Consider the following 13,426-nt stretch of genomic DNA (forward strand, 5'->3'; position numbering starts at 1 on the left):
AACTGTTCCTGAAACACTAAGGCAACAGCTCGGTCACACAGCGCTTTCAATTTTCAACAGTCTGATGACCAAACCGATGATGATAAAAGCATTTCTATCTCAACATGTCCATTCTGAAAAAGTCCACATTCACACAGACAGGATTCATCCCCACAGCTAGCCAGGAGAGCCAGAACTAGAACAGAGTATAGTATTTCTTCATACTTAATAAAATGAAAAGAAACCCACCTCTTTTTTCTTCTTCTCGTTTTAGTTTATCTTCCTCTAGTTCTTTTGGCAATTTTTCCTTTTTCTCCTTCTCCACATCATTATGCAAATGCTTTGTGGTATAGCTGAGTGCTGGTGAAAGCAGGATCTCTCCATTTTTGCAGAGTTCATCACGAATTTTAATAAAAAACTGCTGCAGTTCAACTGCGTCCTCGTAGATTTCGGAGTCTGTCCTGTAAGGGAATCAAGAGCACCCATTGACACACAAGCCGCCTCCTCACACACCTCAGTTACCCAAAGCTTCCGTAACACGTTAATGGATATAATGGTACTTCTGTACAGCAAGGCATCTCTTTCAAGTTCTAGAACAGAATCCGAAGTGCCGTTTTACCTCAGTAAGCCTCGTGCCCACCAGTTTCCTCGTCCTTAAGGCTCACTGCTTGCACAGCACATGTGCAGGAAAAGGCCTCATACAGTTTTCTGGGGAGAAACAGGGCTCACGCATCCGTTGATTCTGGCAACAGAAGGGGGCTGCCACAATCAAGGACCACACTGAGGCTCCACACCATGTACGACACTTACTTGTACCTAATCCTTGGATTAATTTTTACTTTCTCTTAAATGAGGGACCAACACATTATATAAAGCACTGACTTAAAGTTTTAGGCAATGTCCACTTTTTCTTTTTGAATCTCTATCATGCTTGCTTACGGCTGGTAGGCCCCAGCAAATATTTGACCCTAAACTACGAAGTCATAAGGGCATCCATCCTGTAACAGTTACAGGACTCAGAGTCAGTATTCATGTTAGTTTCCCAGAAATGACTACCTAATGCTGGGGAACCAGCAGAGGCAACACAGAGAAAGACGGGGAAAAAATGATCTGCCACACTGAAAACTTTTTAAAGACTCTTTCCTCATTTACAGAATATGAGGACAGGACTGGGCAAAATCAGCTTCAGAATTTAGAAAGAATTTTTTTTACTATCTCCAGTCCACTGTGGTCTGAGGATGGCTTAAACACAATTCTATTAACTAGGAATACCAGGGCCTGAAAAATGATTCACAAAGGTAACCACAGACATAGCCTTAGCAGCAGCTGTGGACACATTCTGGTCAGAGACTGGGGGTGGCAGGCGTAGCAAGTCCAGTCAGCCGCCTGCTGATACCCACCACCAGAGTGTCACATTTCAGTGAAGCCTCCAGAATGCTTCTCCCCATCAGCAAAGGTGAACTGGGAAACAATCCAAAAACACTGCCAATAACAAACTAAATGTTTCTGGAAAGGTTTTAAAAATCTTTTCAGGTTACAGAAATGCTAATACTTGAAGGAAAGCAATAAAAATAAAACTGGTCAAGGAAAGAAACTCCTATAATATTATTTTGATGCCTGTTTTGTTTTGTTTTTTTAAAGATTTTATTTATTTATTTGACAGAAAGAAAGACAGCCAGTGAGAGAGGGAACACAAGCAGGGGGAGTGGGAGAGGAAGAAGCAGGCTCCCAGCAGAGGAGCCCGATGTGGGGCTCGATCCCAGAACCCTGGGATCATGCCCTGAGCTGAAGGTAGACACCTAACGACTAAGCCACCCAGGTGCCCCTTGTTGCCTGTTTTCTGAACAGAGGTTTTAAGACTGTTCACTTGATATTAAAATTCATTTTATAACAGCTTACAATTTTAAGTATAAAATTAAAAGTGAAAACGCACTTTCGGTAATCCCTGTTACACTGGAAGGGCAGATTTGTAACTCCATTAGGTGATGTTGTTTTTTAATGCAAGTTCTGCACACAGCCATTAAAAATCTGACTTATCTTTCCTGTTTTATTAAACAAAGTAATATGAAGAACTTATTAATCTAAGAGGCTCAGTGCTGCCTGCATGCACAAGAACAAAAACTCAAAATGGAAAAAGAAAATAACTCTTATTCCCCTTGGCTGATGAGTAATCTTTATAAGGCAGACATTCAGTAGAATGAAATAATTAAAGTACAGGAAGCTCTCAGTGCTTCCCTTGTCCTTGTCTTCCCGAGGGTCCCCCTTCCCATAAGGCAGTCAGAGAACTGAGCTCAGGAACAGTGCCAGCAGGTTAGGAAAGCCAGCAGCTAACTGGCATGAGTCACTGCTGTGCTGTTACTGAATACTGCTGACGGACAAACCACTGTCCCCTGAGTGAACCTCTCTATGCCTCACTTTTCAGACTCCTTCTATTTCCGGGTGTGAGGTCCTAGGTGATGTTGAATGGCAGTGGTGGGTAGGGGTGAGTATGAAGAAGCTTGAACACCACTGGAGATCAACATAGAAATCTAGTACATATGGACTTCATTAAATTCATGAACTTAGTATTTCTGAGATATCTATCTTCATTACTGGCACAACAGATAAAACGATGGCTTATCATTCACTAAACTGATGCATCCCCACTTCAGCAGCATGGGGTTATGCTTAAGTACCGTAAGCAGTCACAATACGACCTTCAATCACAAAGATAAAAAACGGCTTCCCTTAGTTTTGCAAGGCTCTGGGCACAAGAGTGAAATTCATCACTGCCTCATGTAAATAAATGCACCCAAGACTCTACCTTCCAGGCCTCAAAAGCAAATATCAATCATGTCAACAGTGGGAGAATGAAAAGAGCTCATTTCCTAGAGATACAAATCTGCTTAATTCTTAAAACAGACACATCACCTATATAAGATAAGCAAAGTTGCTAATGATCTAAGAGACAAATGCACTTTTGGAAGACTCACAGAACTAGCCCCAAGATGTCACGGAGGCAGGCAGAGGTGGAGGAGAGAGGAGTGACTTTAGACTTAAGGACTATTTAAGAAAACTGAGAACAAAAATGAAGTCTAAGCTCCATGAAAGAGGATTTGTATGTCTTGCCCACTGGTGTATCCCAAGTATCTAGAACATGCTTATAACTGGTAGCCACTCAATTAACATTTGTTGAATATAAGTGAAAATAAAGAATGTAACATTTTGACTGCAAGATGTCTCCCCATCCTTCTCATTTCCATCTCCACTGTTGAACACTAAGGACCACTTCCTAAATGTGTCCCCTGAGCGGCTCTCCAATCTGACCCCAACCCCACCTGTCTCTTGGACACACCACATTCACTTCCTAACGCCATGCCTTCACTTAAACCACTTGCCTTATCTACATCCCACCCATTCTCCCATTCTCCCCTGATGCCTCAGGTCTTCTCAGAACTCTAGCACAGAGCTCCTACTCCATCATCTTTACTGTATTACCAAGTTGTTATATATTGTCTCATGCCTGGAATTATTTTTCCCTAAGCATAGGTCTTAACCCGACTGTCAGACTTTGAGCTCTTAGAGCACAGGGCACAAGCCTGATCACCTACGGCTGGGCTCCGTGACTGGTGTCTCAGTGACTGGCTCTGCAGTGGGGAATAAGATGAGTCACTCCACTTACTAGTTGTGTGACTTTAGGCAACTTACCTCTGTCCGTGCACTTCTGCAAATGCAAAGTGGGAAATTATCACATTGAATGGCTATTATAAGGGTTAGAGATTATCTAGATAAAGTGTTTTGTATGGTGCTTTAGAAAGAGCAGGTGCTTAATAGGAATAGCAAACATTACCACTAATTTCTCTTTCAAGATCCAGAGTCAAAGGCAGGCCGCACCAGATTCCCCAGCTGGAATTACTCTACACCCACTGCCTAAAAGTCCCCTTTCAGCATGGTAGACTCGAAGTTCCAGGAAGGTAGCGTCTGTAACTTTAAATTTTTATGTTCCCCCAAGTGACTCTAAGAGCACACAGAAGACACACTGTTTAACTGATGAACTGAAATTGTTTTAAGAGTTAATTATACCATTCTTGCATGGCGAAGGTATAACACAGATCAAAATTAAAAGGGAATTCAAGTTTGATGGAAATTTAAATTTGATTGCTTCTTTTAGTACATTTAATATCTGAAAAAGGCACTTAAAAGTGAGAAATCTGAGATTAAAAAAAAAAAAGAAGCCTTTTTAGGTACTAGAAATGGTGACCAAATTTAAATTGGCTAACCTCAGAGCAATAATTTAAGAGCTATTTTAATTTATTCAAAGCATGCTTGGATTGAACTCAAACTTTAAAAAAAAATCACATTACTATTCCTAATTATAAGCATTTTATCCTTGAAAAAACATGTTCTATAAAAGGCTATATTTTAAGAGTTTATGCTTTTCAACAGCAAATTTATCCTGTATTCCTTCTCCCTGGCCCTGACCTAGATGATTCAGTAGTGCGCCTGCTCTCCCCCACAGCATATGCTTCCTCTCTAGAAGTTGTGGCAAAGAAGAACTCACAACAGCACCCCACCAACTGTAACCATGTACCGAAGCTGAAAAAGTGTATCAAAGCAGAATTTTCTTCTGTTTTGCATTAAATATCACACCTTCTCAAAAAGAAATTGCTTTGAAAACCTACCGATTCATCCTTCTTGCCCTTTCCAAGACTTCAAACATATGCTCTTGAAATAAATCGAGCCGCCGGTAGCGATTATTTTCAACATTCTTTCTAATTATGTCAAAAGTAAGAGGAGGTTTGCTTGGGAAGTTGGGATCCACAGCAGGAATTTCTGCTAAGGAATCACTGTAGCATCTTCCTTCATCATCTTGATGACTCATGACCGACACAAAAAGATTGTGAATAAGTTCTTGAATCAGCAAGGTCACATTTGGGACATGAGAGTCCTCATCTCCCTCTAGGTCTCTCCGAGTTTCAAGCAGGACCTTGTGCAGGACAAGGGCATCTTTGTAGATCAAAGACTCAGGCTCATTGTATGTACAGGCATTGTTAAACATCATGACGAAGTCCTCGACCATGGAGTCTATATCTTGGTATTTGTTGGCCATCATGTGACTTCGAATTTTTTCCATGTCCATGGGCTTTTTAATGGTCAGATAGTAGTCAGGCAGCTCAGACCTAGAGGGAAGCCTCAGAAATATGGCACTGAGGCGGCGACCCCTCTTATCAGTATAGTTCTTTACAGCTTCATAGACTTCATTTAGTTTCTGCTGCATTGGAGTCATGTATTTTGATTTTTTAGGAGAAATTCCACTCTTCCTACCTAAAGGAAGAGATTTAATGTTAAATGAATAAAATGAAATAAATTAACCCAAATTTGTATACAGTTGGTAAAGCATAATCATAAGAAATGGGAGTACTCCCAATGATTTGTAAAACAATTTAATTAGCACGTCTCTAGTGAAGTATATCTTATGGACAAAGAAAAAACTGGAAACAAATTGAAACTGCTTTCAGTAATCATATTTTTAGTGAGAGAGTAATAAGTACTATCATGTTGAGATAGTTGTGAATAAGGTAGAATAAAGCAAATGAATAGCTATGTGACATTCTAATTCCATCACCTGTAGCATCCTTGAGAACGGAGATATTTTTGAAAGATTTTACTTATTGATTAGAGAGAGAGAGCGAGAGGGAGAGCATGAGTGGAGGGAGGGGCAGAGGGAGAGGGAGAAACACACTCCCCGCTGAGCAGGGAGCCTAACGAGGGGCTCAATCCCAGGACCCTGAGATCACGACCTGAGCCAAAGGCAGACGCTTAACTGACTGAACCACCCAGGTGCCCCAAGAACTGAGATTTTTATCACAGGAGAAAAAGAGATACGGATGTTAAAACAGAACACTGGATAAAAATCTTGTCGCCATAAATCTCAGTTAAGAGCATCATTATGAACTTATGATGTATTTTATCTTTAAATATAATACAAACACGCACCAAATTTCCTAATTCTGTCCACTGAAAATCCTGGAAAAAATGACCAATAAAGTAGCAGTATAACCCTACATAGTTTGACTATATTGACCATAATTCTTTTTTTTTTTTTTTTAAGATTTTTATTTATTTATTTGACAGAGATAGAGACAGCCAGCGAGAGAGGGAACACAAGCAGAGGGAGTGGGAGAGGAAGAAGCAGGCTCATAACAGAGGAGCCTAATGTGGGGCTCGATCCCACAACGCCGGGATCACGCCCTGAGCCAAAGGCAGACACTTAACCGCTGTGCCACCCAGGCGCCCCGACCATAATTCTGAAATACAGATTTTAAATGCTAACACCAGTAGCTCTTTGGCAAATGGCTGACTCGCAGTTGGCACGAGATGAGCATCGTGTATCCTAAACACCAGACAGTAAAGAATCTGTCACAACGCCTTCTTACGTGGTCATGTCAGTAGAACACAGCGGCCAGCCTGGGACAACAGGAGCATCAATAAGGACAATAACTGCAATGAGTTAAAACTCAGCAACACGTCTAAATTTAGTAGTTCTTAATGACATATAAAAACGAACAAACGAGCTGGGTAAATGGTGGAGGATACTGATAAACCAATGCATTGTTTTGGAAACTGGAAAACAAAGTGGGGGAGGAATCTATCTTTTATCCCTTCAAAAAACCCAAAACAAAACAAGACAAACAAGCAAAAATTGTACTACTGGGTAACCAAATATTGGATGAGGCAAAGTTTCTCTATATAGAAGTATTCCAGTTGGGGGCGCCTGGGTGGCACAGCGGTTAAGCGCCTGCCTTTGGCTCAGGGCGTGATCCCGGCATTATGGGATCGAGCCCCACATCAGGCTCCTCTGCTATGAGCCTGCTTCTTCCTCTCCCACTCCCCCTGCTTGTGTTCCCTCTCTCGCTAGCTGTCTCTATCTCTGTCGAATAAATGAATAAAATCTTAAAAAAAAAAAAAAGAAGTATTCCAGTTGATAAATGAGCAAGGAATGATAAAATCAGACTATTGTTGTTTTATACCTCTTTAAGGAATTAATGGAGTCAGCATCAATAGCTGTTACCATGTGGGAGAAACGACAGCTATTACAGCGCCACCCAACAGAAGACCATTCACCACCTCTGAAGCTGGTTTTTGTGCCAAAAGGAGGGGATGAGGATCAAATCTAATTAAAATCTGATCAAGCCTCTTGCTCCAACTACCAATTTAGAGGAAATACCAAGGATACCAGAACATGTAAACTATAGCAAAAGGACACAATTAGCAAAGCCCAGACTGTGGGAAGCTACAGTACAGCCCTAATTTCTTCAACAAATAAACTGCAAAAGAAAAAAAAAGAAAGAGGGGAGGGGGATTTACAGATTAAAAGAAATATCAATCAAGTGTGGTATGGAGACCTTATTTAGATTCTACCTCAACCAGACATTGCTCCAAGGTGTGATGCAACGTTATGTGTAGAAAACCTACTACGTTATGAAGCAAGCATCCTTGCCGGGCTGATAATGAATCTAATCAAGCCTCTGGAGTAAACTTCCATTTTTTTTTTTTTAAAGATTTTATTTATTTATTCGACAGAGATAGAGACAGCCAGCGAGAGAGGGAACACAAGCAGGGGGAGTGGGAGAGGAAGAAGCAGGCTCATAGCAGAGGAGCCTGATGTGGGGCTCGATCCCATCACGCCGGGATCACGCCCTGAGCTGAAGGCAGACGCTTAACCGCTGTACCACCCAGGCGCCCCTAAACTTCCATTTTTTAAGAAATGAGAAGAATAAAGAGAAAAGTTAGTTGATATCACAAGGAAGTGAACTGATTAATCCAAAATTTGAAACTGTACAAGAAAGTGATCTGGTTTCTGAAGAGTCAATGGCATGAGGATTAAAAAAGGAGGGGCCGGGGGCACCTGGGTGGCTCAGTCCTGGGTGGCTCAGTCGTTAAGCGTCTGCTTTCGGCCCAGGGCGTGATCCCAGGGTTCTGGGATCGAGCTCCGCGTCAGACTCCCTGCTCTGCTGGGAGCCTGCTTCTCCCTCTCCCACTCCCTCTGCTTGTGTTCCCTCTTTCGCTGGCTGTCTGTCAAATAAATAAATAAAATCTTAAAAAAAATAAAAATAAAAAGGAGGGCCTGTTCGAGACTATGAATGGAGGGCATAAGAATCAAATATAATATACAGAACTTAATTAGGTCCTGATTTCAAGAAACCAACTGTAAAAATACATTCGTGAGACAAGCAGTAAAATTTGAAAATTTGTCAGGTATTAGATGAAACCAAGAAACTGCTAATTCTGTCAGGTGTAATAATGATTCCATGGTTATTTAAGAAAATACCTGCATATTGAGAGGTGCACACTGAACTATGTAGAAATGAAATGACATGACTGAATGTCCTTTAAAGTAGTTTAGAACAAAAAAAAAAGAGAGAGAGAAAAGTGGATACAGGAAGTAAGTATGGCACAATCTTGAGAAATGCTGAGTAACTGGTACATACAGGGCTTTGTTGTACCATTCTTCATATATGTTTGAAAGTTTTCATAATACAAAATAGAGAAATGAAAAGGAAATCAACATTACACATTAAAATTTCCTTTCCCTGAACTTTAAAAAATATATGTGTATTTATACATAGTTAGTTACTGTTAATTATCTATCATTTCCTAACTCAAATTATGAAATCACTTCTGTTTTTGTAAACTCTTTTTAAATTTATTTTTTTAATTTTTTAAAAAAGATTTATTTTAGAGAGAAACCATATGCAAGTGGGCGGAGGGGCAGAGGGAGAGGATCTCAAGCAGACACCAACCCCCAACCAGTACCCGCTAAGCACAGAGCCCAGTGAAGCTTGAACCCAGGACCCTAAGATCATGACCTGAGCTGTAACCAAGAGTCAGATGTTCAACCGAATGAACCACCCAGGTGCCCCTTAAATTTATTTTTTTAAAGTAATCTCTATACCCCACGTGAGGCTTGAACTCACAGCCCCGAGCTCAAGAGTTGCATGCTCCACTGACTGAGCCAGTCAGGTGCCCCCTGGAATTAATTCTATTTTTAAAAGGCACTGTGTCCCTAAAAAGTAGAATAAAACATTTACATTTCTGCAAAACTTCTGCATGGTTTTACAATTCCAAGAAAAGACAAATGCCTTAATAAGAAGGAATCATGACTTCGCAATAAATCATACCCAAAACTATTATAATATTCAGTTTATAGTCAATTCATATTAAAAAAGCAGGGTCTGTTTGTTTTCCCCCTTTCACTAAATACAGTTCCAGAGAATATATGACAACACCACTTTAATTTGCTTGGTATTTATTTTATTCACATATTTTAAGTAAGGCAGAAACCTCTTGTTTAGCTCAATGCTATTAACTGCTTTTGTTGTCTTTTCTCTCCTCATAGTTCTAATAAAATCACCATGCACAGACCACTCTCAAAAGACAAGGGAGTTAACTTACAGTACTGTGGCTGAGCACCTCTAACTTCTCAAATTTTGTCTAGCATCTGCTGCTAGGATTCACTTTTAATTCTAGTACTCAGCAAACAGACATACAAAAAACCAAATCTGCCACTACACTCTTGAAGGCATAATATAGGGAAAAAATACCTATTCTTACTACTTAATATTTATAAAATGTCCATAGCATTTACAGAGTTAACAAAACCTCTGACTTTATAATCTATTCCCCACACGCTTTCCACAGTATTTAAAATACAGAGAGTGCTTGAGAGGAGGAAAGCAACTCCCTGCTAGAGTATGAATTCAAACATATTCACCACTTAACTAGACATCACTTCAGTGAATCGGTAATCTACCCTTGACAGCCTAGACTGAGGAACAAGCATGAGGCCGCCTTACTCAGCTTGAGTTTGGGAGAAGCCACATCGTCATCATCAGGCAGCGGGCCCAGTTCTTTCCTTTTATCCTTGAGTAACTTCTCCAGGATGTGCGCGTCATTGTATACCTATATTCCATAAATAGATTTAAAATTATTTTCTAAAAAACGTTCTCTTGAAGTAGAACACACATCTATAAAGAAGTTTAAAAACACAGGTTAGCACAGTTGGGAACTAAAGACATAAAGCCTGAGATCACTAGAGAGCAACCAAATCGCATCTTTGTGGGGTGGGCCTCAGCCTCAAATGGTTTGTTGTTTAAGCTTTCCAGGTGATTCTAATGTGCAGACGTGCATGCTAAAGTTTGAGAACTACTGCAGCAGAATCAGTGCACATTTTTGCAGAAGTTCTGAACACATACATAATTACATGTGTTGCTTTCTTCATAAATCTCTCTTCCACTGGACCCTCAAGGTAGCAGACTTAGCTCAATGGTAAATAAAAATTAAAAAGTATATGATAGTTGGGTAGCAATACCTCAAATACTGTTAAATGGGATTTAATATCAGTCTGAATTCACAATCTGGCCTCTGATCTGTGGAGAGCAACAATCCCTGCTTAGGATCTCTCCCTGAAGACTAAGCGAAGGATGATAATATGTAGCCAAGAACAAGGTTACTCACCTAATGGCCCCTATAGCTGCATCCCCCTATGATAGAGAGTTTGATCACAAGTACCCTCAGTGCCTACTTTATTGTGTAATAGCAAGAAAGGAAATACATGATTTTAAAGTTATTTTATTTCTTGGAGATTTAAAGTAGATAAAGGAAGCTCGAAAAGGTATATGCACCCTCATCCATGTTCACCGCAGCATTATTTACCATAAATAAGATATGGAAGCAACCTAAGTGTCCATCGATAGATGAATGGATAAAGAAAATACACACACACACACACACACACACACACACAGAGAAGAATATTATTTAGCCATAAAAAAAGAATGAAATCTTGCCATTTGTGACAATATGGATGGACCGTAAGGGCATTATGCCAGTTGAAATAAGTCAGACAGAGAAAGACAAATGCTGTATCATCTCACATACATGTATATGTACTTAGAGGTGCCTTTCTGAGAACATCCAGATTCTTATATAATCATGGCATTCTGTGGACTATCCCTGGAAAAGTATGGCTATAGCGGGTAGTAACAATGAGCAAAGACTTTACTGTCACTGGCTTTCATTTGGGTGCTACGTGCTCTGCGTATGCTCTCTTGTTTAAATCCTACAACAGCCCTGATGCAAGTACTATCAGTATCTCAAGGGCACAGATGGGGAGAAAGAGGCTCGGAAGAAGGTAAGTCACTCACATGGGGACTGGCAGAGCAGGATTCAAATCCAGGATGTCAGCTTACAGAGAGTATGAACTTCCAACTTTTGCAATGGACTGCCATTTTAACCATTAAGAAAAGACAAAGTATTAAGCTAGTCATTGAGAAGAGTAACCTAAAGGAGGCCTCTAGATCCAGTCTCTCAAAATGCATTATGCTACCAGCACCCCAAAGCAAACGTGCCCACTGCAGGATTCCCATACATCCTTACCTGGGAGCCCTCCTCGTTGTAGTGCCTCGCGTTCCGGAACATCAGCTTCATGTCTTCTATCATTCCCTCTTCCCCTGCGTACTTGTCATTGCGGATGTTATGTTCAATTATTTTCAAGTCCATTGGCTCCAATATGATTTTATAATAGTCAGGATAGTCCTTTTTGGATGGTTTAACCATAAACAGATCACAAAGTCTTCTGCCTGAACCTGGCTCACGAGCTTCAAGAACAACATTGAATAAGATTTTCATTCGCTGCTTTCTTATGTTCTTTTTACTGTTGGGGGGGTAGAAAAGGGGAGAAATGAGAAGAGGTTCAGTTTTCTTCATACAGGGATGAACATGAAATGAAAAATTAATCTTGTGGGAAGGTGCTTCATAATGATTACAATTTATTGATTACATATGCCACAAACACAGTAAACATGCTGGCAGCTATAAGCAAATATAGAATTTCCAAAAAGTTAAAACATAGTGACTCTGGCAGGAGCAGCCAATGAACACCAGACAAACCTGTTTAGAATATTTATGAAATGCAACGCTTGAAAAAAAATCTTCTCTAACACCCAAAGAAAATGAAATTCTGTTATCAGTTGAAATATGTTTTTTTGCTTTTAAGAACACAGCAAAAATGGAATAAAATTACTGATTCCCTGCTGTTACTAACAGTCCTCATTTCAAAACAATAAAACCAAACACACTCAAAGAGAATGTGCCATCTCTTAAGACAACCACTCCGAACACCTCCATCTCCTGGTGACCAGGAAACGAAGGGAGGCTATCTGCAAGACTGGAGTCTCTATCGTGGGCCCAAGTCTCTCCTGCATTTATCTTGTCAAGGTCAGTCCCTGCTTCCTCCAGCTCCATGGGCATTATTCCAACATCCCAACCTAGCTTAAGGAATAAATGCTCTGTGGTTCACCTGAGCTCTTGAATAAATTTTCATCCTTGAATGTGGGTCCTTGTCTTGTTCTCCAGATTCTCCCAGTGAGATGTGATGCTAAGCAACAGATGTGCGTGGTGTGGAACAAAGTCAAGGGACCACAGATTAGAACACAAGTTAAAAAGGAGCCCAAAAGAACAGACAGGCTGTATCCTCTATTTGTTGAGGAAACTGGCTCACAGAGGCAAATGACTTGCCCAAGGTGTGTTGTCCAGTGAATTATTAGAAGAGACGGTCTTCCAGCATGATTTCTGGCCCATTATTTGTATGTTTTCAGGACAATGATTAATTCTAGCCAGACTCAAGCCAGCAGTCTCCAGATGAACATTCAGGTAGGTAATAAAAAGAAATGATTTATGACTTAATTTCTATTCAATAAACATTTATAAGGTCATATAATGCAGTACTTAGAGATAAGTATTTTATCTGTTTCCTGTCTTATAAATGGAAGGAAGTCCATTTCTGAAGCAAACAATGTGGCTGAATGGGTCTCCTACAAAATGGGTCTCCTAGTCCATGACTCGCTCTACTGCTGGATCATAAAGAGGCCAAAGGACGGATAACTTTCTCTCCAAAGTTCAAGATACGCTTTTTCAAAAAAGGAAACAAAACCCCAATAAAGAACAATTAACAGATGAGAAAACAAATATCTATCTTTAAGTCAAGCTTTTAAAATGTGTCAGAAATGCTTATCTTCCAAGCATCATGGAGCTAAAACAGCCTAGAAGTGGTCAGTTAGGAGGAAGAAGGACCTCCGTTTCCTGTGCCTTCACTCAGACTGCTCATTTCCCTTGGGTAATCTTGAGTGGCTCTGGGATCATTTCTGCCGTTTTCTCCTCTTAGTATTCCTGCGTCTCTATGTCAAGAAAGTAATTGTTAGATATGTTAGGACAAGTTTCATTCAGTGGGAACTATTTCCCCAAAGAGGCATCTGGGTGCAATGATGTGAGAGCAACAGTCCTCTCAGTCCAGGACTCAGCAAATGGATAATGGAAGAGGAACCTGGGACAGAGCTCCAAACCACAGAGCTCCACATGTGGGTAGAGATTACAACGCAGGTGACATTAACCTTCAGGAAGCCTCTAA

At 40.4% G+C, this 13,426-nt stretch overlaps 1 protein-coding gene across 25 annotated transcripts in view; it reads right to left on the reverse strand.

The window, feature by feature from the left end:
• The window catches only part of PBRM1 (polybromo 1), a 116,013-nt gene that overhangs the window by 48,066 nt on the left and 54,521 nt on the right, over positions 1-13,426 (reverse strand). For all 25 annotated transcript variants that reach the window (XM_026500994.4, XM_026500992.4, XM_044384894.3 and 22 more), the window contains 4 exons: positions 11,398-11,674; positions 9,816-9,921; positions 4,641-5,283; positions 229-440 (listed from right to left, as the gene is read on the reverse strand). In XM_026500994.4, the coding sequence (XP_026356779.1) occupies positions 229-440; positions 4,641-5,283; positions 9,816-9,921; positions 11,398-11,674 (1,238 nt within the window). The remainder of the gene's footprint in view (positions 1-228; positions 441-4,640; positions 5,284-9,815; positions 9,922-11,397; positions 11,675-13,426) is intronic.

Source organism: Ursus arctos, unplaced genomic scaffold (assembly GCF_023065955.2).
Source record: "Ursus arctos isolate Adak ecotype North America unplaced genomic scaffold, UrsArc2.0 scaffold_14, whole genome shotgun sequence".
NCBI classification, from domain to species: Eukaryota; Metazoa; Chordata; class Mammalia; order Carnivora; family Ursidae; genus Ursus; species Ursus arctos.